This window comes from Epinephelus fuscoguttatus, linkage group LG1, assembly GCF_011397635.1.
Source record: "Epinephelus fuscoguttatus linkage group LG1, E.fuscoguttatus.final_Chr_v1".
NCBI classification, from domain to species: Eukaryota; Metazoa; Chordata; class Actinopteri; order Perciformes; family Serranidae; genus Epinephelus; species Epinephelus fuscoguttatus.
The window spans coordinates 9,799,443-9,824,241 of record NC_064752.1 but is presented as its reverse complement, the minus strand read 5'-3'; the positions used below and the strand labels follow the sequence as shown (position 1 = coordinate 9,824,241).

Genomic DNA, 24,799 nt, shown 5'->3' with positions numbered 1-24,799 from the left:
GGGATTTTTTAAAATATAAAAAGTGTGTGTGGATGTGTGTGTACCCAGGTAGCCAAAATGATTTGTCCCCGAATAGGCCTGAACTCGGCATGTCGGGTTAAATTAGCCGGGCTGCGTCCAGTTGCCCAACTTGACAAGACAAGGTTTGAATGATGCCCCAGAATTGGGCCAAATCAGTTGGCCCAACTCCGGCTGCCAACACTGCCATCACTGGGCCGATATAAAAAAATGACCTTGCCAAACATTGGAAATGTTGGTAGAAAAGGGGCTAATTTGTTAAGATATGTCTGGCAGCGTGTCTTGGGGGATGATAAAAGTGAGCTAACATTAGCTTTACACAAACCATGTACACTACCACTTGTCATCATCGCCACCACAGAAGGCCTGTCTCTCAATTCATCCATTTTGACAACGGGGAAAAAACGGTAAGGACAAGGGCAGCTTTTCTGCTCTGAGCTCAACGTAAGACATGAGGCTAATGGAGCAAAAAAACATGAGGCGCTCAGCAGTGCACAAGCAGCAAGCAAAACATTTATTCCTCTTAACAATAATCACAAAAAGCTGCTCCAGGTTGCTAAAATGCTTTGTCTGATCAGTGCCTCAGGATCCAAAAAATGCCATGTGGGTGAACAGGAACCCATTTCTCGTGCCAGACTACAGGTGTAAGTTCTTTAATAGAACAAATACAGCAAGGAAAGACTCATATGTCAACGCTCATACAGTATGGGCACCTGGCTATTGTTTTAAGACGGACTTAAATAAATGTGAACCTGTCTTCTAAATTTGTCTAATATCAGTCCGTTTCTGTGAGAAAAGGTGAACAAAGTGAGAACTGTGGGTGAATTAAAAAAAAATTACTTGAGATTATAGATTATAGTTTTCCAGATTGTTTTATTTACTATTAATATGATTTCCCAGTCATCGATGTTCAACAGATTTTTGATACTGCTGATATGCCAGATATATGTAGCTATCATGCACTATGTGGCCAAAAGTATGTGGACATACTTTTATCTTAAAACTGCAGCTATTTGCGGTAGTTGAATATGTGATTCTAAAACGTCTCATGATAATCGAAAACAACATACGTCACACAAAACATTAACATATAACAACAAAGACTCTCAGTTAGTAAGTCCATCCATCAGCTCATCCGTCAGTCATCAACTTTGCGAGCTCTTCGGCAGAACGTCCAGTGATGTTCCACTGTGTTCTCATTGGCCCGTTCGCTCATGTGGTGAACACGCGTGTTGCGTATTGTGAAACCCTGAAAAATACGGAGATGGGCAAACTGAGTCATATCACCACGTAAGTTATAATTTTGCTATTAGCCATATTTTAAATGGGCTATGTTGTACAACCACACACGTACATGATGAATCTCAACAAATGAAACACAGGCTAAGAAAAATGAGCTAGCAGTGACGAGCTATGATGCAATTTCTTGGTGATGATGTCAAAAGTTAAGGTACTCCAGCTGATCTACACAGTGTTTTCTATCAAAAAGTTAATTACTCCACAGATCGGATAAGACCAAAATACCGCTTTGGAGATGAAGTCAAGCAGATGGACACGCAGGCTGACTTCCTGTTGGTGGTCACATGGTCCGAAGGTGAAGGACACCTGGTAGTCTCTGGTGTCCATCATGTGTTTGTTCCACTTTGTGAAACTGGCGGAGATGGACTCCAACATTGCATGGACCTAAAAAAAAAAAAAAAGTCATGTAATTATACATTTTTTGTACTAAGTTCTCCCTTATAAAGAAGGATTGCCTGCAATTTTCCATATCAAATCATTATATTCGCTGATTTGTATGCCTCTGCGCACCAGATACGTTTCTCTGACAGTTTATATCCATGTCTAGAGTAGATCTATACAATCAGCACAGTCTCAAGGTGGACACCGAAAATTAGTGTCACTAATTCATTATCTGACCAAATGTCACCCCTTCTGTTCCTGAGATATGACGTAATGAGTGAAAGTGTTTTATGCAGAACATTATGATGATGATGATGTCACAGTGAAGTTGACCTTTGACCTTTTGGATATAAAATATCATCACTTCATTATTTTATCCTATTAAACATTTATGTGAAGTTTTGTCATAATTAGCATATGAATTCTTGAGTTACAGCCTAAAACATATTTTGTGAGGTCACACTGAACCTTGACCTTTGGCCACAAAATCCAAGTGAATGTTTGTGCCTCATTTAAAGTAATTCCCTTAAGGTGTTCTTGAGATCTCGCATTCATGTGAATGAGACAGATGTAAGATCATACTGACCTTGACCTTTGACCACTAAAATCAAATCAGTTTGTTGTTGAGTCCAAGTGAACATTTGTGCCAAATTTGAAGAAATACCCTCAAGCTGTACTTATCACATTCACAAGAATGAGATGGATGCAAGGTCACAGCGACTTTGACCTTTGATCCTTTACCACTAAATTATAATCAGTTCTAGCTGCTAGCTGACACAGCCCCTCCTCCCCCAACCAGTTACCTTATGTACTTATGTTACCTGCACACAGGAAGTCACATGAGCAGAGGGAGCAGGACAGAGGACAGGAGGCCAGAGGACAGGAGGAATGATTCACAGTGACTAAGAAATACCACATTTCACTCAGTATATCAGGAATGTTATTTATGTAGTGACTTTGCTGCTGTAAAAATTACAAAAATTAATTTGTTGCTGCTCTAGAAACAACATAAGTCATACTTCAAATATTAAATAATCCTGTTCTCAATTTATTTTTTCTTAATAAATTTTCTAAATAGCAATTATTTAGAAATGAAGAGAACTGATACAGATATCGATAAAGTACAGAATCAATAAGGAGTATTGATAAAATCTTAACAATACCCAGGTCTTCATGTAACTAGTAACATGTAAGTAACTAGTAATATGAAACTAAATTACAAATAAATGTAACTGTAACCAGTTACATTTACTGAGTAAAACAAATTACAGTTACTAATCAAAATGTTGGTGATTACGAAGAGGTTACATTCAAATATATTTTTTTTCCGTAAAAAGTTCATATGTAGAATAAAACATATATTTTGTTGCTTTTCTTTTGTCATAGCCTGTTCCTGTGCATTTTTCAGCTCTACTATCATTTGTTAGAAAAGTAATCAAAAAGTAATCAAATGTAATAAGTTACATTATTTTGATGAGTGATATATAGTAGCATGGGGCTCCAAGATTGACTGAGCACAGCTCTGTCTGGGCCTGGACAGACCTGTGAAATCTCAAAGTGATGCTAAAGGACGAACGTGTGACGGAGGGCCCAGTTTACGATCTGAGGGCTTCACAATAACCTGATAGCTGCTGATACTTCCACATTCCACAGACACACGCTGCAGCAATCAACACACTGATCCTGAAACAAAGTACAAAAGGGACTGATGATTTTTACATTTAGAGCGGACTGTGTGTTAATTAATCCATGGACTTATTCAAGGGATATGAAACAACAGGATCCTGTCTCTAACAAACTTCATGGGGCACGTGTAGAGGTGCGAGTGTTTAACAAAAGCACTGCCCCTCCCCCTCCTCTGCATTCCTCAGAGAAGAAGTTACGAAGGAGTGTGTGTGTGTGTGTGTGTCACAAGCAACACAGTGACTGAGGTTTTGAATTTATTAATTGTAAAAAATTTAATTGCTTTTAATTTCTGTGCAAAATACACACAGAGCTCTGTTCATATATATTCACTCACCAGCCACTTTATTAGGTACTCTTGTTCTTGTTGTTGTGACAAATATCTAACAAGCCAATCACATGGCGGCAACTCAATGCATTTAAACCTCTGGATATATCTGATTTAAGAATTTTGGAAATTGCTTATCTTCTGGGATTTTCAACCACAACCCTCTGAAAAAGAGATAACATCTAGTGAGCTGCAGTTCTCCAGACGAACTACCTTGTTGATGGCAAAGGTCAGAGGAGAATGGTCGGACTGGTTTGAGCTGCTAAAAAGACAAGAACTCAACTAACCACTTGTAACTGAGGTATGCATAAAAGCATCTCTGAATGCACAACATGTCAAACGTCTAAGATGGGCTACAGCTGCAGAAGACCACATCAGGTGCAATTGCTGTCAGCTTCAAACAGGGAACTGAGGCTACCGTGGGCATGTGCTCACCAATGATTACACAATCATTTATGGTTCCCAACTGGTGCAGCCATGGGGTCCAGATTTCTCTTTAGTTATTAGTTCGAGGTCCACACAGTTTAATAAATTCAGTGTTATACTTATGTTTGACCATGTCTTTGAGCTAGTCTGCCGTCTTTGTCAAGAAGCTGTCGTTTAGTCACTCACTCTACAGCAGAAAACGACACGTCATCATAAAAGCTATGTAATGGAAATTTACTGTACTTAAAATTAAGTGTGCTTTATACTACTATACTACTATATATATACAGTATCTATCCACACTAACCAGAGCAGTTCCCACTGACCTTGGTGGTGATGGTGAGCTGGGTGATGATGACTGCGACAGGGTTGGAGTACTTGGACAGCTTCCTGGTGCTGGACAGCTCCACCACCTCCTCATAGGTGTCAGTGGGATAGGGCAGCAGGGGTTTGGGGTCTCCCAGGCACTGTATCAGGGGCTCGATCTGATAGAAGTCAGCCTCCTTCCTGAGCAGCTCGGTCTCCTTGAAGTCGCACGGCAGCGTCAGCTCCGACGTCCGCAGGAAGTTGAGGATGTAGCTGAAACAGCAAAAACAGAGACAGGATCAATCCAGACTGCTGAGCTGATGATTCTGTTAAGACTCTAAGCTGTCAGTTAAAGTCAGGGCGGGAGGGAAGAGAGCTGCCGTATGACTTCAGAGTGAGAAAAGTTTATTCCAGTTTTTCTGACATTTGTGTTTCGTCTTTATTCTCAAAATGTCACCTCTCTCTTATAAAGGGCAGGGCTTGTTTTATTCTATATTTTTCTCTCAGTACTTTCTGACTTCACTACCCCGTCTGTATCTCTCAGTCCCAAGCTCACTGATTCCCACTGAAGATGTTAATCTTTAAAAACATCTCACAAATATTCAGTTTATAAAGGTTCAGTAATTCCCTAAAACACTGTAGTGTTTACCAAACATAACTCAAACAGGATGAAATAGTGCATCTGTGGGGGGCTATTTTCAGTGGTGGATTAATCCACATTTAGTGCTCCAGTGAGTATTTGGGGAAACAGGATGTTGTGTGTGGGACTGAGTCAAAATATGCTACATTGTGTGTGTGTCCATGGTAGGCTTGGGTGGTGTGATTTTCAATCCCATCAAAAATATAGATGCTCTTATTTCTATTAAACTGATACTGAGATGCTGTATTGAAGCAATGTATTGAAGTGCACAACATACGCCACGAGAGGTCACTCTCTACTAGTGGAACAAGCAGCTAAGCTGAGAGCGATGGCAACTGTAGCCCTTTTTATACAGAGATCGAGCTATTGGACAACAAAGTCTCTTCTTTATGCCACCTTTGCATTTTTACACAAAACCATATAAGGATGACATCATTTTGCTCCTGTGTGAGATTATAGAAGGCACCCCAGGATTGTGGAATCAAGAAGAATGACGGGCGTGACATGTAACACCGCAGTGTCGGCCTCTAGTGTAACAGAAAACTTTATAAACAATAACAATGGCAAAAACAATCATTTACCATCCTTGTTATATGGCAGCTGATGTTGTTCTCTGCTTGGAGGGTAAGGAGCTCCCGAAGGTCATTGTTTCCCAATCTGGGGACATTTAAGGTGGCTGTTCTTTGAATTAGCCGCTAACTGCTAACAGCTACTTTTTAAAATCTCCTGTGGTGAGTCGCACACAAACCATCACATCTGTCCCGCCCATTGTCCTGTCCTGATGGCTGTTCTGTTAATACAGACACTGTTTTGGCATTGTTGCTACCCCTTGTGGTGGCTTAAAGACGAGACCACTCTGTCTACCTGTTTTGTGATTGTACCTTATATACATCGTGGCGAGGTGGCCTTGGACAGGCAGTGTAAAAGGGCCTACAGTGTTTGACAAACACACTGATAATCACTGAAACGTATACAGCTTCATTATAGTGTATTGTTTTCCCAATTTGCAGACATTTACAGCTGCTGTTCTTCTTCGAGTTAGCTGCTAACTCCTAACAGCTACTTTTAAAATCTCTCATGGTGGGTTGCAAACATAACACTCTGTCAAAACTTAACACCTGTCTCGCTGGCTGTCCTGTTTATACAAACACAGTTTCTGTGCTGTTAAAACCTCTCTTGGCGGATTAAACAGGAGACCACTCTGTCCCTGCATTCTATGTTTGTATCTTATATAGAGCATGAAGAGGTAGCATATTCCCGCCTTGAACAGGCAGTGTACAAGGGACTTGTGAGCGTTGGGGATAACATTACAGGACTAGTAAAAAAAAGAACAATTCCTCTGCTCCTGTTTTGGAGTATTGCCACAAATAACTTTATTCTTGGACTTCTTTCAAATACAAAAGCAGTTTCTTAGCCATGTGATTTTATTCAACAATGGTAGCACTCTATGGCACAGAGGAAGATGCAGTGCTTTTTAGTAGATACATTCATTGTTGGTTTGGTCTTCACACTGGATTGACAAACTTACTATCACAAAGATAATCAGAATAGAATAGGTACTTAAACTAAACTAAATAACGTGATTCATTTGATCAGCTAGTGGCAGATTTTACTATTCAAACATACATGATTCTGCCACATGGACACGCAGTCATGCACACTTACCGAAACAGCGGGCCGTCACGGTCAATGAAGTAGTTACCGTGTGCGTCTTTGATGGTGGGGAGGTCTCCTCGAAACATGGCTCCCAGCATGGAGTCTGGGTAGCGCTGCAGCGTAGACAGCGACGTGCTGTATATGCAGCCGCCCACATTCAGAGTCACTGGCTCCCCCATCTGGACAGAGAAGGAACAGGAGTCAGAGACGACACTGAAGGCATATCTCAAAACAAAGCACATCAAGATCAAATTTGTGCTCTTGTGAAATCAAACTTATCTAGTTGACCTCTGGAGCACACACCTGACACCTTTTATCCTCATTGTAATGTGTAAAATAAATAAAACCAAATCTGATATCATACACAACACTGCCTCTGTTTTTATCTGAATATATTTACATCTCAACAAGTGCAGCACATTTTCAAGTAGGCATTACTTTAAATGAATCAACCACATATTTGAAATCAAAACTGTGAATATCTTGACTAATGCCTGGTTCACACTACACAACATTTTGTCTGTCTCGACAGTCACTATGTCAGATCAGGCGATTGTGGAGTCATGAAATCATGCCATGACTTGGTCAACAGACCACATGTTGGTTTGCCTTCAATCGTCCTTGGTCGTCTTTCATGACGTGTGTGATGTCATCATTATTCTTGTCCCATTTTATTATTATGACTATTATTTCAGTCACTGTATCTCTTCATGTGTCAGCCAAAATGTTACTGTAGTAACGTAAAAAGCGCCACCAGATGGCAGGAGCTACATCTGAAGTACCATATGCAAACTTTGCAAGTCACTGAATACTCCACAACAAGTTCCTGTAAATGTTTCACAATAAAAGTCCGTTTAGAAAATAAAGAGATTCTCTCAACCAAAATTATAAGGGACTTATAATTCACAACAGATACAGGAAGTGTTGAGTTTGAAATGACGGCGCGATGGATTAACTTTATCAAGGCAAACGGGAGCAGATTAAATGTAAAAATATGATAAAAATACAGAGGGAATAAGAATATAGGCCGGTTTATAATGTAGTCTGTTTCATATGAAGGTGGTAGCCTCTGCAGTTGTGGTGAGTAAAATACCTGCCACTATTTTTGAATTTTATTCCTTTATATCCTCCATTATGAAGAAATAACATTCTTTGCTAGCTTGATGCTAATGGCAGTACTCACCAGGTTGGTAAAGAGCCTCTGCTGTTTCACGCCATCATTTTTTCCTTTTTCACTCTATGTGGTAACATCCCCAGAGAAAATATCAAAAACTCTGGGGTCTTGTTGCCACACAGTTGTCCACAGCAGCAGATCGCTCTGTGTTTCTAGTAGCCAAAGTGACAGCTGGAAACATGCTAGACTTTTTGTTGGGACATTGTGAGGCATCCCAGATGCTGCGTCGGTTGTCATCCACTATGACACACTACACCAGATGAGAAAATGGACTATCACATACAACACTCATTGTCATTCACAATCCAAGTCGACACTGTATGACGCTGTGTCGTGCAATAGTCAAGCTGATATTGTGTAGTGTGAACCCACCATAAAGAAATTCTGAAAACTACATGCATGTCATAGCGCAAATCTTAAACATTAAAACAAAATGCTTAACCAGAGCCATTAAAACTGAATAATCCAATAACGATACACTGCACTGTCACTGGAGCCAAAACTGACCTCATCAAGCAGACTGGGTTTCAACGCTCATACAACTATTTGAAGGTCCTTGCAAAGATGACAGCCATACACACACACACACACACACACACACACACACACACACACACACACACAGCAGCAGCACGAAAGCATGTGCCATCATTCAAATGTCAGACATAGTCCAACTGGCCAAAGGCTGAACTGCCAGGAATCAGGACAGTTCACACAGAAAAATGTCTGCAGCAGAAACAAACACACACAGACATACAGACACAGACACAGACACAGACACACACACACCATGTGACCCAGATCTCCATTCTCCATCTGCAGCCCTGGGCTGGCTTTTTTCTCTTCAGGTCAGACTGTTGAGAAGATCATTTCCACCAACACCTGCAACAAGAGGACGGACAGCTTGTGAGATGGTTGCCATGGAGATTAGCAGCCAGCTGACGCTGCGTTGCCATGGTCCAGACATCATCTGGCTGATTAGTCTTGTGTCCCTGATGTGACTGCCAGCCAGTGTGAAACAGGAGGAGGAGCTGTGGACCTCACACAGCATTTTAATGAGCTGTGATTGAAACGTACATCACAAATCTGACTTGGCTGAGGTTAACGGTGTTGGGAATCTCTAGATACAGCTCTTAATTTTCATTTTAATTCATGTTGCAAATTGAATACAAAAGATTCTCAATTCACTGACTTTTTAAGAAAGGATCAAAAGTCATGCAGCAAAAGCAGAGACATTTTTACTGCATGCAGCCTTCCTCATGAAAACCAGGCCCCATGATAGTCACTCAGTCTTGCAGCAATTCTTTTCCCAGTGGCCACTCATGGTATTGCAGCAAAAAAAATCCCCCACCACAGCCCAGGGAGCATTTTCCCCATAGACCACCACTGTAAAAGAGACATCTGTAAAAACGTTGACTATTCTGAACTTTTGATTCATGGTGGTTTTATATTTGTAAAAGTTTCCTCAAGCTAAGAAAAGTTAAAATTTTTAAAATCTGTGACATCATTACAATATCAAGTCTATGAGTCGTGCAGGACCTCACAAGTGGGACAAGCAGGAAAAACATTTCTGCGTACATATGATTAGGTGCCATCTTGGCGACCGGTATCTAGTTATTATTAACTTATTATACTTCCATCCATTCATTCATCTCCATCTGCTTTATCCGGGGCCGGGTCGCGGGGGCAGCAGGCCAAGCAAAGCACCCCGAACGTCCCTCTCCCCAGCAATGCTTTCCAGCTCCTCCTGGGGGACCCCGAGGTGTTCCCAGGTCAGATGAGATATGTAATCCCTCCAGTGTGTTCTGGGTCTGCCCCGAGGCTTCCTACCAGTGGGACATGTGTGGAACACCTCCAACGGGCGGCGCCCCGTTGGAATCCTGATCAAATGCCCGAACCGCCTAAACTGACCCTTTTCAACGTGAAGGAGCTGCGGCTCTACTCCAAGTGTCCTCCGGATGTCTGAGCTCCTTACCCTATCTCTAAGGCTGAGCCCAGCCACCCCTCTGAGGAAACTCATTTTGGCCGCTTGTATCTGCGACCTCATTCTTTCAGTCACTACCCAGAGCTCATGACCATAGGTGAGGGATGGGACGTAGATGGATCAGTAAGTGACATCACTTGAGGCAATTTATCAGTTTTTAAAAAGCTCTCTCTGAAGTTGAAAAAGGCTTTGCACAATTTTTTTTTTTTACATATGCAGTGGCCCTCCCACAGACCTGTGCAGAGATTTTCAAGCATAAAATCAGTTGAGTTTCCCTTTAAATAATCCTCAACATAATAACATTTGTTACCTCTTGGTCTCATTAACTGTTGTCTTTATCTATGGAGGAGCTATAATCAATATTTTTAAAATAACAACCAACAAAGAATTATCACCCTAGTCTGCTTTAGAGCTTTATAGCCTCTTTCAGCTATAAATCACAGCTACATTGTTTTTGGTTTTCCAGCTTGCAGCTTCGCAGTTTTGAGCCGGTCTCACTGCTCTCATCGACAGCAGCTGTTTTCAATCTATAAACTAGTATATTAAAAAATCTGATTGAGGAATTTTGTGTATTGATGCTGAATAAAGAAGTGTTTAAATCCAATCCTAGAATCATGTGATTACATGTACAAATGATGCATAAGCTAACTGGTTATGGCATCTGGGGTGCACTCAGACATAAACAAATAAAGGCAGAATAAAAAGCAGACCTGCAGGTACCTTTACAATAAAGGCTAACATGGTAAAGTCTATGGAATTGATGGTTGCAGAACATTAACTCTATCACAGCTGAAGACATTATTATATCAGACATGTGGACTTTTAAGCAGAAGAGCTCGATCCATTCTGACAAATGGATAAATTAAATCAGATAAATGCTTGCAGCAATTAAAACCTCACAAATTTAAATTTTTTTTAAAAGATATTTCTTTGGGCATTTTTTGCCTTTCATTGATAGGACAGTTAAGTGTGAAAGGGGGAGAGAGAGAAGGAGAGACATGCAGGAAAGGGCCACAGGCTGGACTCGAACCCAGGCCGCTGTGGCAACAGCCTTGTACATGGGGTGCCTGCTCTATCCACTAAGCCACCAACGCCCCACAAATTCAATTTTAAGACTATTTAATGACTACAAAGGCCTAATATTTCTGAAAATGAATTTCATACTGTTTAAGGTCCTGCAGACACCTTGAGGAAAGCAAGCCCTTTGTATTTTAAAACTGTTTTATGCATGAGGTTCACAGTAAACACTCTGGGTTATGATCCAGCTAAATGTCAATAACCCTGACCTTTTGCAGGTTGTTGCTATGACAGCGGTTCCAGATATAGTTAAGGCAGTTTCAGGGAACCAAAAAAATCCAGACTCATGTCAAAGGGCACATTATAACAACATATAATAATCATGATAACTCTGATATCCAGGTATGAATAACGGAGCGCAGTGTGTTGGTCCACCTGTACAATCCAAACACAGCTGTTGTTGACTCTGAGTCAGATTATTTAAATGTGGTCATTTCAGATGCTGCGGTTTGGTGATGCTGAACTGGACTGCGTCATATTGTAAAATGTTTTTACTGTTTGTCCACATAATATTAATACATGGGGTATGACGTTAGAAACACCTGGAGGCGATGATAACCTGAGATAATTATCTTAACACTGCTTTCTCTCTCCGTCTGAATGAAGCTAACGTCGCTGCGGTTAACGGCAGTTAGCTCGTTAGCTACTTAGCATTATGATGTGTTTATAAAGAAGACGTCACTTTAACAGGGTGAATTACATTTTAAAATGTCAGTCCGGTCTTACCTACAGCGGCTCCATCACTACTGCTTCAACACGACACACAGGTGGAGGTAAACGCTCCTAACTGGCTAACACACCCATTTACATTCATCAGTTACATCAGGTCAGACAGTGAACGTCGCGAGACTTCCGGTATGACCATTCAAAATAAGACCAAGAAGTTTTTTTTTTTTTTTTTTTTTTTTTTTGCCAAATATAATCATATTTCATCCTCAATAACATAAATACAGTTTTATTTAATCTGTCCGGAGAAATAATGTTTTTTGTTAATATATATTTTTCTTAATTTTATCTCTATGAAGCCACATTATTAAATTCGTTGAGAGTATTTGTACGTTGGATTGTTTAAGATAAGGGACTGTTCTTTACTTAACAGAAGAGGAGGGTGGCTGAGGTGTAACTTTTTTTTTTTTTTTTTTTTTACCCTTCCTGAAGATACAAATATCTTTCTTTGAGCCTCCCTAAGTGACTGGGGGAAATGCATGACCCTCCCTCAACCATATAGTTATTACATTTTAAAACTTAGAGACAAAACTAGGACAAAATCCTGGAATTTCAAGAAGCCCTGAGTTTTAATTCTCAACATGCATGCTGGTAAGTTGAGATGAGATAAGTTGAAATGAGACACGTTGAATAAAGTGATTTTGATTAACTATTACTATTCAAAGCTTAGATTTTTTTTCTGAAGAAAGCTTCATCACACATGATGTGTTCTGGCTATGGTAAATGGTATAATTTTGACAGTTTTTAAAGAAAAAAAAATACAAAATGAAGCCATTAAAAGTTGTATAGCCCTCCCCTAAGTCAAAATAAAAAACATAAGTCCCTACTCTGTGCCGAAAAATGATTTGACATGCCCCCATCCCCCATGTGCAGCACCCTCTCCTCATAAATAACAAACAGTCCCTAAGACCTCATTTATCTATTTTTTTTAGTTAAATATATTAATATTTCATCTACAATTGACATAAATACTCTTTTATTTTATCTGTATTGAGAAATAATGTATTTGCTTTTTTTTCTTAATTTATCTTTATGAGAAAACATTATTGAATTATTGTTTATTCATCTTGTTTTTATTCTCAACTTTAGATGGAGTTGGGAGTATTTGTACATTGGATTGTTGTACTATAACTGTTTTGTAGGTAATATTTTAAAAAACAAAATTGCTAATTGTGACACAATAAATTTCATTTCCTAACTTGGAAGTTTAAATGCTGTTTCAAAGCCAGAAAAAAATACATTTGTTGTTAAAAAAAATTTGTTAAAACCCTCAAATCCCAAGGAAAAAAAGTAACTACAACTTTGAAGTGACCTTAAAAAAACAACCAATGTGTCTTCTAAGAACAGCAATAAAAATAGTAGACATTTTTCTGTAGTGATGTAAATCTTCTGTTAATTAATAATCATTGTTTATGGTTAATTAATTTACAATTAAATTACTTTCATAGTAGTTTGCATACTACTAAAATTAGTGTAGTGTGTAATATTTTAATATAAAATATTGTTGGGTATTTCAGACTTAATTTCATTTAATTTTTTTAAAGTATTATAAGAAACATATTGCTGTCATTATAACCCTGCATACTTATTGTGCATATCTGTGCATAGATTCACTGTATGGATACTTTCACAAATAATCTATGCAACACCAATAAAGCGCTTTAATAGGGCTGCATCTTAAATATTATTTTCTTTATTGATTGATTATTTTGCCTGTTATTTTCTAATATTTCTATTTCTTATGTTTAAAAATATTAAAATATTCAGTTTACAATGAAAGGCAGAAAAATCATCACATTACAGCTGGCTTTTTTCTATACTTGCTTAAGAAATGAGGTAAACAGTAAATCGATTATCAGTATTTTTCTTGTGAACTAACTGTAGTCTTTAGTTCTGGTGAGATTCTGGTTTCATATGTTTTGTTTATTATGTGTAGGCCGATGTTTATAGTTTGAGCATGAATCTCTTGAGTATCTCTCCTGTGTGGGGACCTGTAGTGTCTACCTCCCACCACCTGGGGGCGCCAGCAACGTGTCTATTGCCATAAACACGGAAACTATATTGTTTATCAGAAGCTTCATCCTGTTGGTCACAGCTTCTCTGTTTTCACTCTGCCGTGGAGCTGCTCATACTGAAGGGATCCGTCTTCATTCTGTTTGCGCTGCTTTGTTATATTAAATAAACGTTTCTGCTCACATCGTTTAAAGTGTTCAGGACAGTTTAACTTTAAACATCAGCCCGGAGATCCTGCTTTTATTCTGGCGGGCTCCGGTGTTAGCTCGTCCCGTTAGCCGCTGCTCCGCTGCTCGGTGGACAGTGATGACCGCTGAGACACTTTTTCTTTCTGCGCATTTCGACTGTTGATTAAAACCGGAGAGCCTCCGTTCATCATGGCGACTGAAAACACCGAGACCAACGCGGGGAACGAGGAGGAAACTGGTCCTCCATCCGAGACTAACGAGCACGACTATGCCCACACCGAGGCCACTAACTTAACTTCCACGGAGGCATCCTCCCCCTCGGGAGCACCGGCGGCGGACGAAGGAGACTCCGCGCAGGAAAGCTTCACCACAGCAGCCGAACCTGAACCTGAGCCCGAGCACAGCACACCGGGGCAGCCCACCCTGCCGGTGGAGCTTCCCGATTCGGCTGTGGGTGCGGAGGTGGACTGCCCCGGTGGGCATGATGTGGTGGTGTCTTTTCCGCCGCAGACCGAGGACGACCCTCCAAAGGCAGACCCCTCTCAGTATGCTACAGCCGTCGCCCCCGCTATGCGAGGCGGCCGGCGGCGTCCCAAGCGGCCCGAGGACCGGAGCTGCTCCGCCTGTAAGTCTGAGTTCGAGCGGCAGGGCCGCAGCTTCAACCGGAGGGCGGTGTACACCTTCTCCAGCCCGGAGACTGTGCAGTGGGCCTTCCCGGACGCCGTAGTGCACGAAAAGTCGTTCCTGTGTGAGACCTGTGCGCAGGTCATCAGGAGCAAATGCAAACGCAAACAGAGCGGGAAGCGGACCCTGTGGCTGAAACCGCCTCAGACTAAACAGGTGTGTGTATGTGTGTGTATGTTAGGGATGCAGAACGGTATGAGATTATCACGGTACAATAACCGCCTTAGAAAATATCGCGGTTTCACAATATATTATTATCAGCCAAAGCTGAACAAATATTTTATCAATAGAACTGAAACTTGAAACCATTTTGAGAATGGAAATATGTGTAAAAAGTATTTGAAAATAACTAAAATAAAGAGGAGAGCCAATGTCGAGTTACATTTATCCTCTTGAGACCCTGTGTCCTCCTGAGGACATCACATTTTGGGTTTTCTTGACCTTTACACTTAATTTTCTTAATTGAGACCTGTTGTCCTCATTCATGGAAACTTTTTGTGCCGTCTAGAGGTAGTAAGGACACAATACACCATGTAAAAACAAGATGGCAGCCATCTCTGCCAAGTCAGTCTGCAGCGGATCTTGAAATAAAAGTGGACAAGGTCCAAAACCGGATCACATGTTATGGTTGAAACTTGGTGATTTATGTTTGTAGTTTGATATGGCAACAAATTTGACCAATTGAAGCAACAGTAACAAGATCAGTGTCGCACTGTTAATTAGGAAGTACTCCTTTGAGGGCATCAGGATTTTGGTCCGTCTGATCCCAAATAGCTAGGACAAATTAAAAATGCATACCAAACAAGGGTTCGGGACTCAGGAGGATAGAAGCAAATGTACATGGTAAAATAACCGTGAACTTCAACTGTCAACAGTATACCTTGAAACTAGTACATCGCTGCAACCCTAGCGTGTTTGGCACTATCGCGATATACAGTGGTATCACAATAGAGGCGATTCTGCCACATAAGCTTTAGATTGTCTCTGCACTGCACCATTAATGTTCTCAAGTCACCTTGTTAGGTGATAACTTCCTGAAAAACACAGACATTTGATCTTGTTTTAAATGTATTTCCAGGATCCTCATTTACTCTTCTGTCCATCTGAACACGTAATTATTCTGTCAGTTTTTTGAAAACTGTTTTTCTAATTGCAAAGCTACTTCTTATCTCTTAGATGAGATGTATGAAAATATTAAATGACATAAAGTATGAAGGAAAATACCAAATAATAGCTTACATGATACAAGTCTAGTGAGGAGACATGTCACCTGGTTACCATCTTTGTTTGGATCAGGAAATAATACTCAGAAGCACCGATGATGATCATGTTTTACACACCTGCATTAAGAGTGTTTGATGTTTTCTCTTTGTGTCCTTTGTGTTGGTGACTGCAGGCAGAGTTGAGAGACAAGAAGCTGAAAGGTCGTAGGATGGGGAAGAAGAGCAAAGCAGCTCAGCTGGTGAGCAAGTCCTGCTACAAGGCTGCTTTCAAAATGCTCTGGTCTGCTAAAGGTGCCCGGAAGCCCATGATGGAGTTCTGGAGCAAACAGCTGAAAGAGGAGGTGAGGACAGAGGCTGCTCCAGGTTTATACACGTGTTGGTCAGGACAAACATATCATAGCAGTAGTTTTTTAATTATTATGTAATGATGGTATTATGTGTTTCCTGGTGGGGGTGCAGATGAAGGCGCTGACACGGCAGACAGACAATCCCTTCCATCAGAAGGTGGTGAGCAGGAAGCCACTGTCATCCTTTCCCTGGCGGCGCTGTCTGAACTGGGCCCAGGACCACGCTCCTCTTGTCACCACCTGCCTCACCTCGCTGTTCCCTGACATCAGTTCTCTTTCAAAGAGTGGCCAGTAAGTCTGAGTGAGGACACACTGGTGCTCAGAACAAAGTCGAGGAATCCTGGTGGTGCCGATAGTTCCTTTTAGTTTTTTCAATGATACACTGAAACCTCATCATGGATCTGTAGGCCTAAGTCTTACCGTACGTGGATCAGCGATCTGATGACTGTTCTGTTTGTTTGTGTGGCAGCCCGCTGTCAGAGGACCAAGCCCAGGCGCTGCTGGAGCGCAGGGCCGTGGTGGCGCTCTCCATCCCTCTCTTCACCAGGAACATCTGGAAGAACAATTTCCTGCAGGCAGCTCTGGGGGCAGAGCTCCGGCTGCAGGGCTGCTCTGGTGCTGCTCTTGACGCCCTCAACACTATGGGGCTGTGTCAGAACAAAGACACCGTCAGGTTGCTGCTGCACAGGCTCCGAAACAGCAAGAAGACGGTGAGTATCATGATAAGCAGTGCTGATAATGCAGAGGTCAAAACTAAAATAATTTCTCATTAATATTCCTCATGTACAAAAATAGATTTGTCTGTTTTAAAGTGTCACTGCCCTCGTTCTTCTGTGCATCTTTTTTGATGCCATACATACAGCCGATGGAGGGCACTAGAAGGCAGAGTCCAAAGTTTCAGACATCAAACATGGTGATGGTGGAGGTCGTAATGTACCTTTTAATGGAGGCAGCATTATAGCTTGTGGTGGATTGCGAGACTGTTAAATATGTCACATCACGTTGGTGGAGAATTCTTTTCACTATATTACCAATTTGTTCCGTTCTGCCATATTTTAAAAGTCTCTGGCGTGACCTACACTACTGTTCCCATGATCTCTGGTGATACTGCTCCATTTCATTTGTATCTGTAAGCTTTGAGAAAATGTGCACAAATACAGACAAATGCAGAGTACGCACAGAAGGCCACATCTGTGTTTGTATATGAGTCTGATGTTGAGCAGAAATGAGCCCTAAATCAATCAGAAGAAAACATGTGCTCTGTTCCTGTCAGGCAACACAGAACGGACGACAGATGAAGATGAAACCGGAGCAGATGAAAGGAGAGGATATGACAGACGTGGAGGAAGAAGATATCGAGGAGGAGGACGAAGAGGAAGAGGAGGAGGAGGAAGAGGAGGTAGAAGAAGAAGAGGAAGAGGAGGATGACGACGACGACGAAGAAGAGGAGGAGGAGGAAATGGAAATGGTGGTAGAGGAGGAAGAAGTGCAAGAGGTAGAAGTGCAGGTTGGAGTGGATGAGGAGGAAGCGGAGGATCAATCAGTAGAGGAGAAGAAGAGGAGGAAGAAGAAGGCGAAGAAGCAGAGGAAGGAGGAGAAGAGGAAGGAGCGAGGGAAACGAAAGGTGAAGGAGAGGGAGGAGGTGGACGAGGAGGAGGATGATGGGTCGGAGCAGAAAAAGAGGAGGGTGGTGGTGGTGAGGCTCGGCCTGCTGAAGGGACACTCGGAGGTTGGACGGTCCGACCTGTCAGCTCCTTAAGACTCTGAAGGCTCCGCCCAAGAACTCCACAGGCCCCACCTTCAACCAGAAAGCAGGACAGAGGTCCCGCCCTTTTCGCTGGGGGGTGTTGAGAGGGATTCTGGGTATCGTAGGTCAGTAACTGTGGAGGGAAACTGAGAGCTTTACTTTCAAATTTCATTTCGACATTAAAAAAAACAAACAGTTTGAGTCAGAAATGAGTTAATGTGAGTCCAAAAAACACAAAACTGCTCCGCTGAGACTGAGACATGAACACAACACCCCCAGCTGATTGATCATGTGATTATCTGCATTAATTTTACCCCAGATGGTCGCGTGTATCAAGTTAGACGAATCCTCTTCCACCTTCCGTACATGATGATTGCAGCTTCCAACCTAAATATTTTTGTTTTACAGGTCCCAGAGTTTCCTTATAATCTACTAGAAAGGAACTGGGAATTTTCAAATTTAAGAAAGGTTTCTGGACAGAACTACGCAATTTGGTACCAACTGTAGGAACATATGATGGGGTAAAAGAATTACTTTAGGTTAGAGATGCACAATAATATCAGCACGTCATCGCATATTATATTATGAATATTAGCTACATTTAAAAGCATTGTATTTCAAGTCTCCATCTGCTGGTGGGCCATCACGATAAGAGTGTTCTGTCTAATATGACGTTAATTCCACTACAAAAGAGACGATCACTAATTCAGTGGGGAAAAATTGGATACATTAATATCGGTATTGGTTATCGGTCAAATGAGTTGTTACATATCGGAAAAAAATCCCAATATCATATATCCCTACTTGGGGTCAAGATGAAGGGACATTTGTCGTAATGTTACAAGAATATTTCCCTAATTTCGGAGAATAAAGCCACAATTTCACATTAAAAAACCTCAATATTATGATAATGAAGTTGCAGTTTTTCAAGAAAAAGTCGTTATAATTCGGAAATAATGTCTGAATTTATTTTTACATTTTTGCAACTGTTAACGCCACAATTTACGAACAGTTAAATGACTTGAAAGAGGTTAACTTTCCTCTGGAAAACTGGGAACTGTCGGTGTGTACTCTCAGAATATTTCTGCACAGTTAGTACCAAATTGCCTTTGGTGTATCTTTACCCCAAGACCTTAAGAGGAGAAACCCACAACTCCACCTGGGGGTGAACTTTACATGTCATAAATATGAAGTGGAGAAAAATGCAGTTGTAGCAGTTGGGAGCAGACACCAGGAAATCTCTGTAAATGTTTAAATATGTGACAGGTGGGTTACAGGTGAGGGACGAGCAGCAGCAGGAGGAGTCAGTCCTGTCCTGTCCTGTCCTTAAAGGGTAACTTTGGTATTTTTCAACCTGGGCCCTATTGTGTCATGTTTTTGTGAGTGATGGATGAGATCAACCATTTTTGAAACTGGTCCAGTATTGAGCGAGTGTGCTGCAGCCAGCAGAGGCAAAATGAATGAGAGATGTAATCCCTGTGGGTATCTGAGCACCTTCAATTTACGTCCACTAAACTGACAAACTCGGATTATTATTACAAGTGTCTGACAACATTTTGGAAAGGATTCCTACAGAGATACACCTTTTGTTAAAGAGTAAGATCTTTTGTGTTTTGTCAACTTTGACCATTACTTTATTTCTTATCGTCTCTCTTGGATGACATACACTTTAAGTAATTAGTATTGAGTGGATCTTCAAGTGTTAAAAGATGTTTGTGAGTTTCGACCTAATTATGTGAGCTTGCCTTGATTTGTTCTGAAAATGTCGACGTGCAGACTGATAAAGGAGGTAATACAGTGAGTGCTGGACAGAGCAGTGAGTGACAACAACCCTGCCCACAGACTCCATTTAAATAAAATGGGGCAGTTTCTGGTACAAGAATAAGGATCTTGCTCTTCAACTAAGAGGTCAGACACTTAAAATAACAATCTGAGCTCATCACTGTCAAAACAAACACTTTTAGTGGACATAAATTGACGGTGCTCAATAACCCACAGGGATTACAATGCTTGTTTTGCCACTGCTGGCTGCAGTTGTCTCACTCAATACTGGACCAATTAAAAAACTGTTGACCCCAGTAGTCAGTTAGAGCCTGGTATTAACATGTGTTTTCGGTGGTCCAATCACAAGTGGACGGCCCTAAATACAAATGTAAACGACTGCCATGGTGCATTACAGAGGCAGAGGGAAAGGGTCCAAGCTAAAAAATACCAGTTACCCTTTAATGTTTTTCCAGCTGCTGGGTGATCAAGGTCATCAGGAAGGAGATAGTGATTTATTTTCTAATTCTGATTAGGTTCTAAATTTCTTTTTTTCCAGCTTTCAGTTTTGGGTTCCTCGGCAGGACTCTGACACAAAGTAAAGAAACAGAAAACGGTTTGATTTTCATTCTGAACACTGTGGACGTCCTGAACTGTGGAGGATGTTTATAGACTGAAGATGTGCATTTCTATGTTTGAAACGGTTAAAGTGGAGCGGAGGCACACCTGAGAAAAGGACCTGGACTTAATCGCTTTGTTTTTTGTTTTTTTTATTGTTTGTTTGTTGGCTGTAGTGAACCCATCAGAACAGAGTCATGGCTTCAGTAGGCTCGTCTGTCGCACGCTGAGGCCTTTATGCTGCGTTCACGTCAAGTTTCTGTGATTACAGTTGGTCATGTGAGGGTTAAAAATACTGTCCGTTGACAATATCAATCTATAAACATTAAATAAAACAGACTTTGACTGACGATAGGTGTCCATGTAAGTTTGGCTTTCAGACACTTGCAAATTATTAAGCACCTGCTATATCAAAGATTTCAGAAAAATCAGTTTTCTAGTCATCATGATCCAGACGTTCACCTTAATGCTTTTTACAAGTAATACAACTGTTAATTACAGTAACAGTAACAGTAGTGTGGTTAAGGAGAAACAAAAAGATACGACTCATTTGTGAACTCTGAGGAAAATTGTGAACTATCTGGGATAAATCTAGTCAAAAATCTGATTTAAAAAATGACTAAAATCAGACTTTCCCTGGAATTCAGAAACTGAATGTTTTCTTTGTAATGCTTTATTTTATAGTCTGTAATTTCCCTAATAATTTAACTGAAATGACTGTAATGTAATGTGGTATAATTACAGTGAAAATAGTGTTTAATTTAACCCTTTGAAACCCCGTTAAAAAAACATGGGTAAAAGGCAATGAAAGAAAAAAATAGCAAGACATACCATAAGTAAAAAGAGAAAATTAGTAAAAAAAAAAAAAAAGTTAAAGAAAAGTTTAAAAAAAAAGTGTAAAAAGTGCTTAAAATTTTAATAATTTTGAATCATGATGTTAAATACTATAAATCTAGTTTTTCCCTAGTTTGTCTTTTTAAATAATTTTCTGTATCTTTTTTTACAATTTGTGAGAGATTTCTTACCAAGTTGCTCATTGCCTTTTTTCCCATGTTTTTTTTTTTTTTTTTTATTAACTGCAACAATTTGCAAAAGGTTCAAAACTTAAAATACTTGTGAAGGTGTCTGAAATCAGCACAAGACAAGTGATGTCGCTCCAAGTTTCAAAGGCTTAAATACCTGGAATCCTGGCTCATGTATCAGTTTCAGCCGGACATGGAAGAAGAACATGGAAGTGAAACTTGTCTACAGACGTATGGAGATAAAAGTCTCCACTTTTGTCCTATAATTAGAACCAGATTACAAAGTTCCTTCTGAGAAATTATCAGGAAATTAAGGAGCCCTTAAAATAAAGTGTTAAATGATCCTTTTCTGTGGTTTGAATAATTCCACCATCTGTAAAAACGCGGCCATACGTTTCTCTCCTGGTTAGAAAAAGATGAAATGGAAGTTTCTGAACCGGGAGGTGCTGTAATATAGTTTGATTTGTAACAAGGGTTTGTTCTTTGAGTCTCTCAAAGCATCTTATTTTTTTATATGTTTGATTGGAGGAAGACGGAGAGATGTGTTTTCTGATTGTTGGTCTCAGATCTGATGTTCAACCAGTTGAACCAGTCTGACGCAAAACTTCCTGTAAAAGTTTGCCAATAAAACATTTAAGGCTTCAACTCTCTCGTTCAGTTCGCAATTATTTTTTGTAATAAGTGTATTTGCCCTTATGGAAAAGGTGGAATGTAACTGAGGACACATTTAACTTAAGTTTAACTGAAGTACTGTAGATTACTTCAGTTTTTAGATACTTGTACTTAGGGGAATAAAAAATGGACTTCTGGCACTTGTGCATGGAGCAGGAACAAATGCACCTGAATTAAGTTAAAAAAAAGACTTCGTTAAAAAACCCATTGCTGCTTACATTAAAACACCAACCGGTTTCTACCCTTAGGTCTTCATCAGGGTGCAGGAGAGTCCCTCCAGACCACATTAAAAATACTTTTTTTTTTTTTACACTTTACTGAACTTCTTTTGGTACATGCTCGATTTTACCATGTCCCCAGTGCAAAGTAATCAACCTCTACAAGAACTATAACTCATATCACTCTAAAAATATTTTTTATTTTACAGGCCATTGTAAACTCATATACACTGCTCAAAAAAATAAAGGGAACACTAAAATAACACATCCCAGATCTGAATGAATGAAAAATTCTTATTAAATACTTTGTTCTTTACATAGTTGAATGTGCTGACAACAAAATCACACAAAAATTATCAATGGAAATCAAATTTATTAACCCATGGAGGTCTGGATTTGGAGTCACACTCAAAATTAAAGTGGAAAAACACACTACAGGCTGATCCAACTTTGATGTAATGTCCTTAAAACAAGTCAAAATGAGGCTCAGTAGTGTGTGTGGCCTCCACGTGCCTGTATGACCTCCCTACAACGCCTGGGCATGCTCCTGATGAGGTGGCGGATGGTCTCCTGAGGGATCTCCTCCCAGACCTGGACTAAAGCATCCGCCAACTCCTGGACAGTCTGTGGTGCAACGTGGCGTTGGTGGATGGAGCGAGACATGATGTCCCAGATGTGCTCAATTGGATTCAGGTCTGGGGAACGGGCGGGCCAGTCCATAGCATCAATGCCTTCGTCTTGCAGGAACTACTGACACACTCCAGCCACATGAGGTCTAGCATTGTCTTGCATTAGGAGGAACCCAGGGCCAACCGCACCAGCATATGGTCTCACAATGGGTCTGAGGATCTCATCTTGGTACCTAATGGCAGTCAGGCTACCTCTGGTGAGCACATGGAGGGCTGTGCGGCCCCCCAAAGAAATGCCACCCCACACCATTACTGACCCACTGCCAAACCAGTCATGCTGGAGGATGTTGCAGGCAGCAGAACGTTCTCCGTGGCGTCTCCAGACTCTGTCACGTCTGTCACATGTGCTCAGTGTGAACCTGCTTTCATCTGTGAAGAGCACAGGGCGCCAGTGGCAAATTTGCCAATCTTGGTGTTCTCTGGCAAATGCCAAACGTCCTGCACGGTGTTGGGCTGTAAGCACAACCCACCACCTGTGGACGTCGGGCCCTCATACCACCCTCATGGAGTCTGTTTCTGACCGTTTGAGCAGACACATGCACATTTGTGGCCTGCTGGAGGTCATTTTGCAGGGCTCTGGCAGTGCTCCTCCTGTTCCTCCTTGCACAAAGGCGGAGGTAGCAGTCCTGCTGCTGGGTTGTTGCCCTCCTATGGCCTCCTCCATGACTCCTGATGTACTGGCCTGTCTCCTGGTAGTGCCTCCATGCTCTGGACACTACGCTGACAGACACAGCAAACCTTCTTGCCACAGCTTGCATTGATGTGCCATCCTGGATGAGCTGCACTACCTGAGCCACTTGTGTGGGTTGTAGACTCCGTCTCATGCTACCACTAGAGTGAAAGCACCGCCAGCATTCAAAAGTGACCAAAACATCAGCCAGAAAGCATAGGAACTGAGAAGTGGTCTGTGGTCACCACCTGCAGAACCACTCCTTTATTGGGGGTGTCTTGCTAATTGCCTATAATTTCCACCTGTTGTCTATTCCATTTGCACAACAGCATGTGAAATTGATTGTCAATCAGTGTTGCTTCTTAAGTGGACAGTTTGATTTCACAGAAGTGTGATTGACTTGGAGTTACATTGTGTTGTTTAAGTGTTCCCTTTATTTTTTTGAGCAGTGTATATATATATATATATATATATATAAAATTTTAAAACAATTTTTCACGATTTACTGTGTCCCTCAAGTCATTTTCACCCTGTTAAATGTTAATTATTTTTGTCAAGAGTGTTTGAAGTTGAACCCCGTTGGGCTCAATTATTAGCAAAGTTGGTCCGATCAAAAACATGTAAGAGAGTCCTGTTTATGTGCAATTTCATTTAACCCCCCCCCCGCGACCCTCAAGAGGATGAAGCGGTTAGAAGATGAATGAATGAATGAATTTAAAGAGGAAGACAGATGGGTGGGGAGAAATATTTTCTTTTTTAATTAATTTAATTTCAATTATATTTATTTTCTTGTTAAAATTTTCATCTTTTTTTTATTTTTGTCTCCTTTTTTCCTAACTTTGCTGCTGCTGTTGCTCGTTAACTCATTCCCCCTTTTTACTACTTCATCAACACACACATGTGCACACACCAATAAACACACAAAACGCCACTCAACACAGTCAAAATACCTTATATAAATATGCCTGTGTTTGTCTTTTGTTATTTTACAGTCTTGTCTCCCACAGTGGTGTCCCTGTCATAGCTTTCACTTTGCTTTGTACCTGCATCACCTAATAAAATATATGAATAAAATCTGTAGGCCTGTTAAAAAAAATGTTAATGTTAGCTAGCTAAATCTGGATCACTCTCATAGCTAAGGTAAACTTAATCAACAGTTTTCCATCCTGTTAATTCTGTAGCCCAGTATACACAAGTCAGAGGATTACCTGAGTGCTTCAGATCAGCTGATATGTTTTCCTGACAGTTA

At 40.8% G+C, this 24,799-nt stretch overlaps 2 protein-coding genes across 3 annotated transcripts; one reads left to right on the top strand and one right to left on the bottom strand.

The window, feature by feature from the left end:
- Positions 1–541: 541 nt before the first annotated feature.
- kctd6a (potassium channel tetramerization domain containing 6a) lies at positions 542–11,821 on the bottom strand. The gene is made up of 6 exons (XM_049588015.1): positions 11,699–11,821; positions 8,701–8,793; positions 6,747–6,916; positions 4,462–4,714; positions 1,543–1,701; positions 542–1,267 (listed from the first exon to the last, which is right to left on the bottom strand). Exons 2-6 carry the CDS (start codon positions 8,725–8,727, stop codon positions 1,157–1,159), a joined length of 720 nt encoding a protein of 239 aa, XP_049443972.1. The 5' UTR covers positions 8,728–8,793; positions 11,699–11,821; the 3' UTR covers positions 542–1,156.
- Positions 11,822–13,620: 1,799 nt separating this feature from the next.
- On the top strand, positions 13,621–21,946 carry LOC125891810 (uncharacterized). 2 transcript variants are annotated; one of them, XM_049581343.1, is made up of 5 exons: positions 13,621–14,739; positions 15,980–16,147; positions 16,266–16,444; positions 16,623–16,863; positions 17,436–21,946. In XM_049581343.1, exons 1-5 carry the CDS (start codon positions 14,089–14,091, stop codon positions 17,910–17,912), a joined length of 1,716 nt encoding a protein of 571 aa, XP_049437300.1. In that variant the 5' UTR covers positions 13,621–14,088; the 3' UTR covers positions 17,913–21,946. The 2 variants fall into 2 exon arrangements, with proteins under 2 accessions (XP_049437300.1, XP_049437291.1); XM_049581334.1 differs by having other exon boundaries at positions 13,626–14,739; positions 17,427–21,946.
- Positions 21,947–24,799: the final 2,853 nt, after the last annotated feature.

Coding starts and splice junctions, on each gene's coding strand:
- kctd6a (XM_049588015.1), bottom strand. CDS start 8,727: ATGGAGAATGGAGATCTGGGTCACATG. Junction 6,917..8,700: donor ATGGAGATCTGGGTCACATG/GTGTGTGTGTGT, acceptor TTCTCTGTCCAG/ATGGGGGAGCCAGTGACTCT. Junction 1,702..4,461: donor AGCTCACCATCACCACCAAG/GTCAGTGGGAAC, acceptor TTTTTTTTTTAG/GTCCATGCAATGTTGGAGTC.
- LOC125891810 (XM_049581334.1), top strand. CDS start 14,089: ATGGCGACTGAAAACACCGAGACCAACGCGGGGAACGAGGAGGAAACT. Junction 16,148..16,265: donor GCAAACAGCTGAAAGAGGAG/GTGAGGACAGAG, acceptor GTGGGGGTGCAG/ATGAAGGCGCTGACACGGCA. Junction 16,864..17,426: donor TCCGAAACAGCAAGAAGACG/GTGAGTATCATG, acceptor TGTTCCTGTCAG/GCAACACAGAACGGACGACA.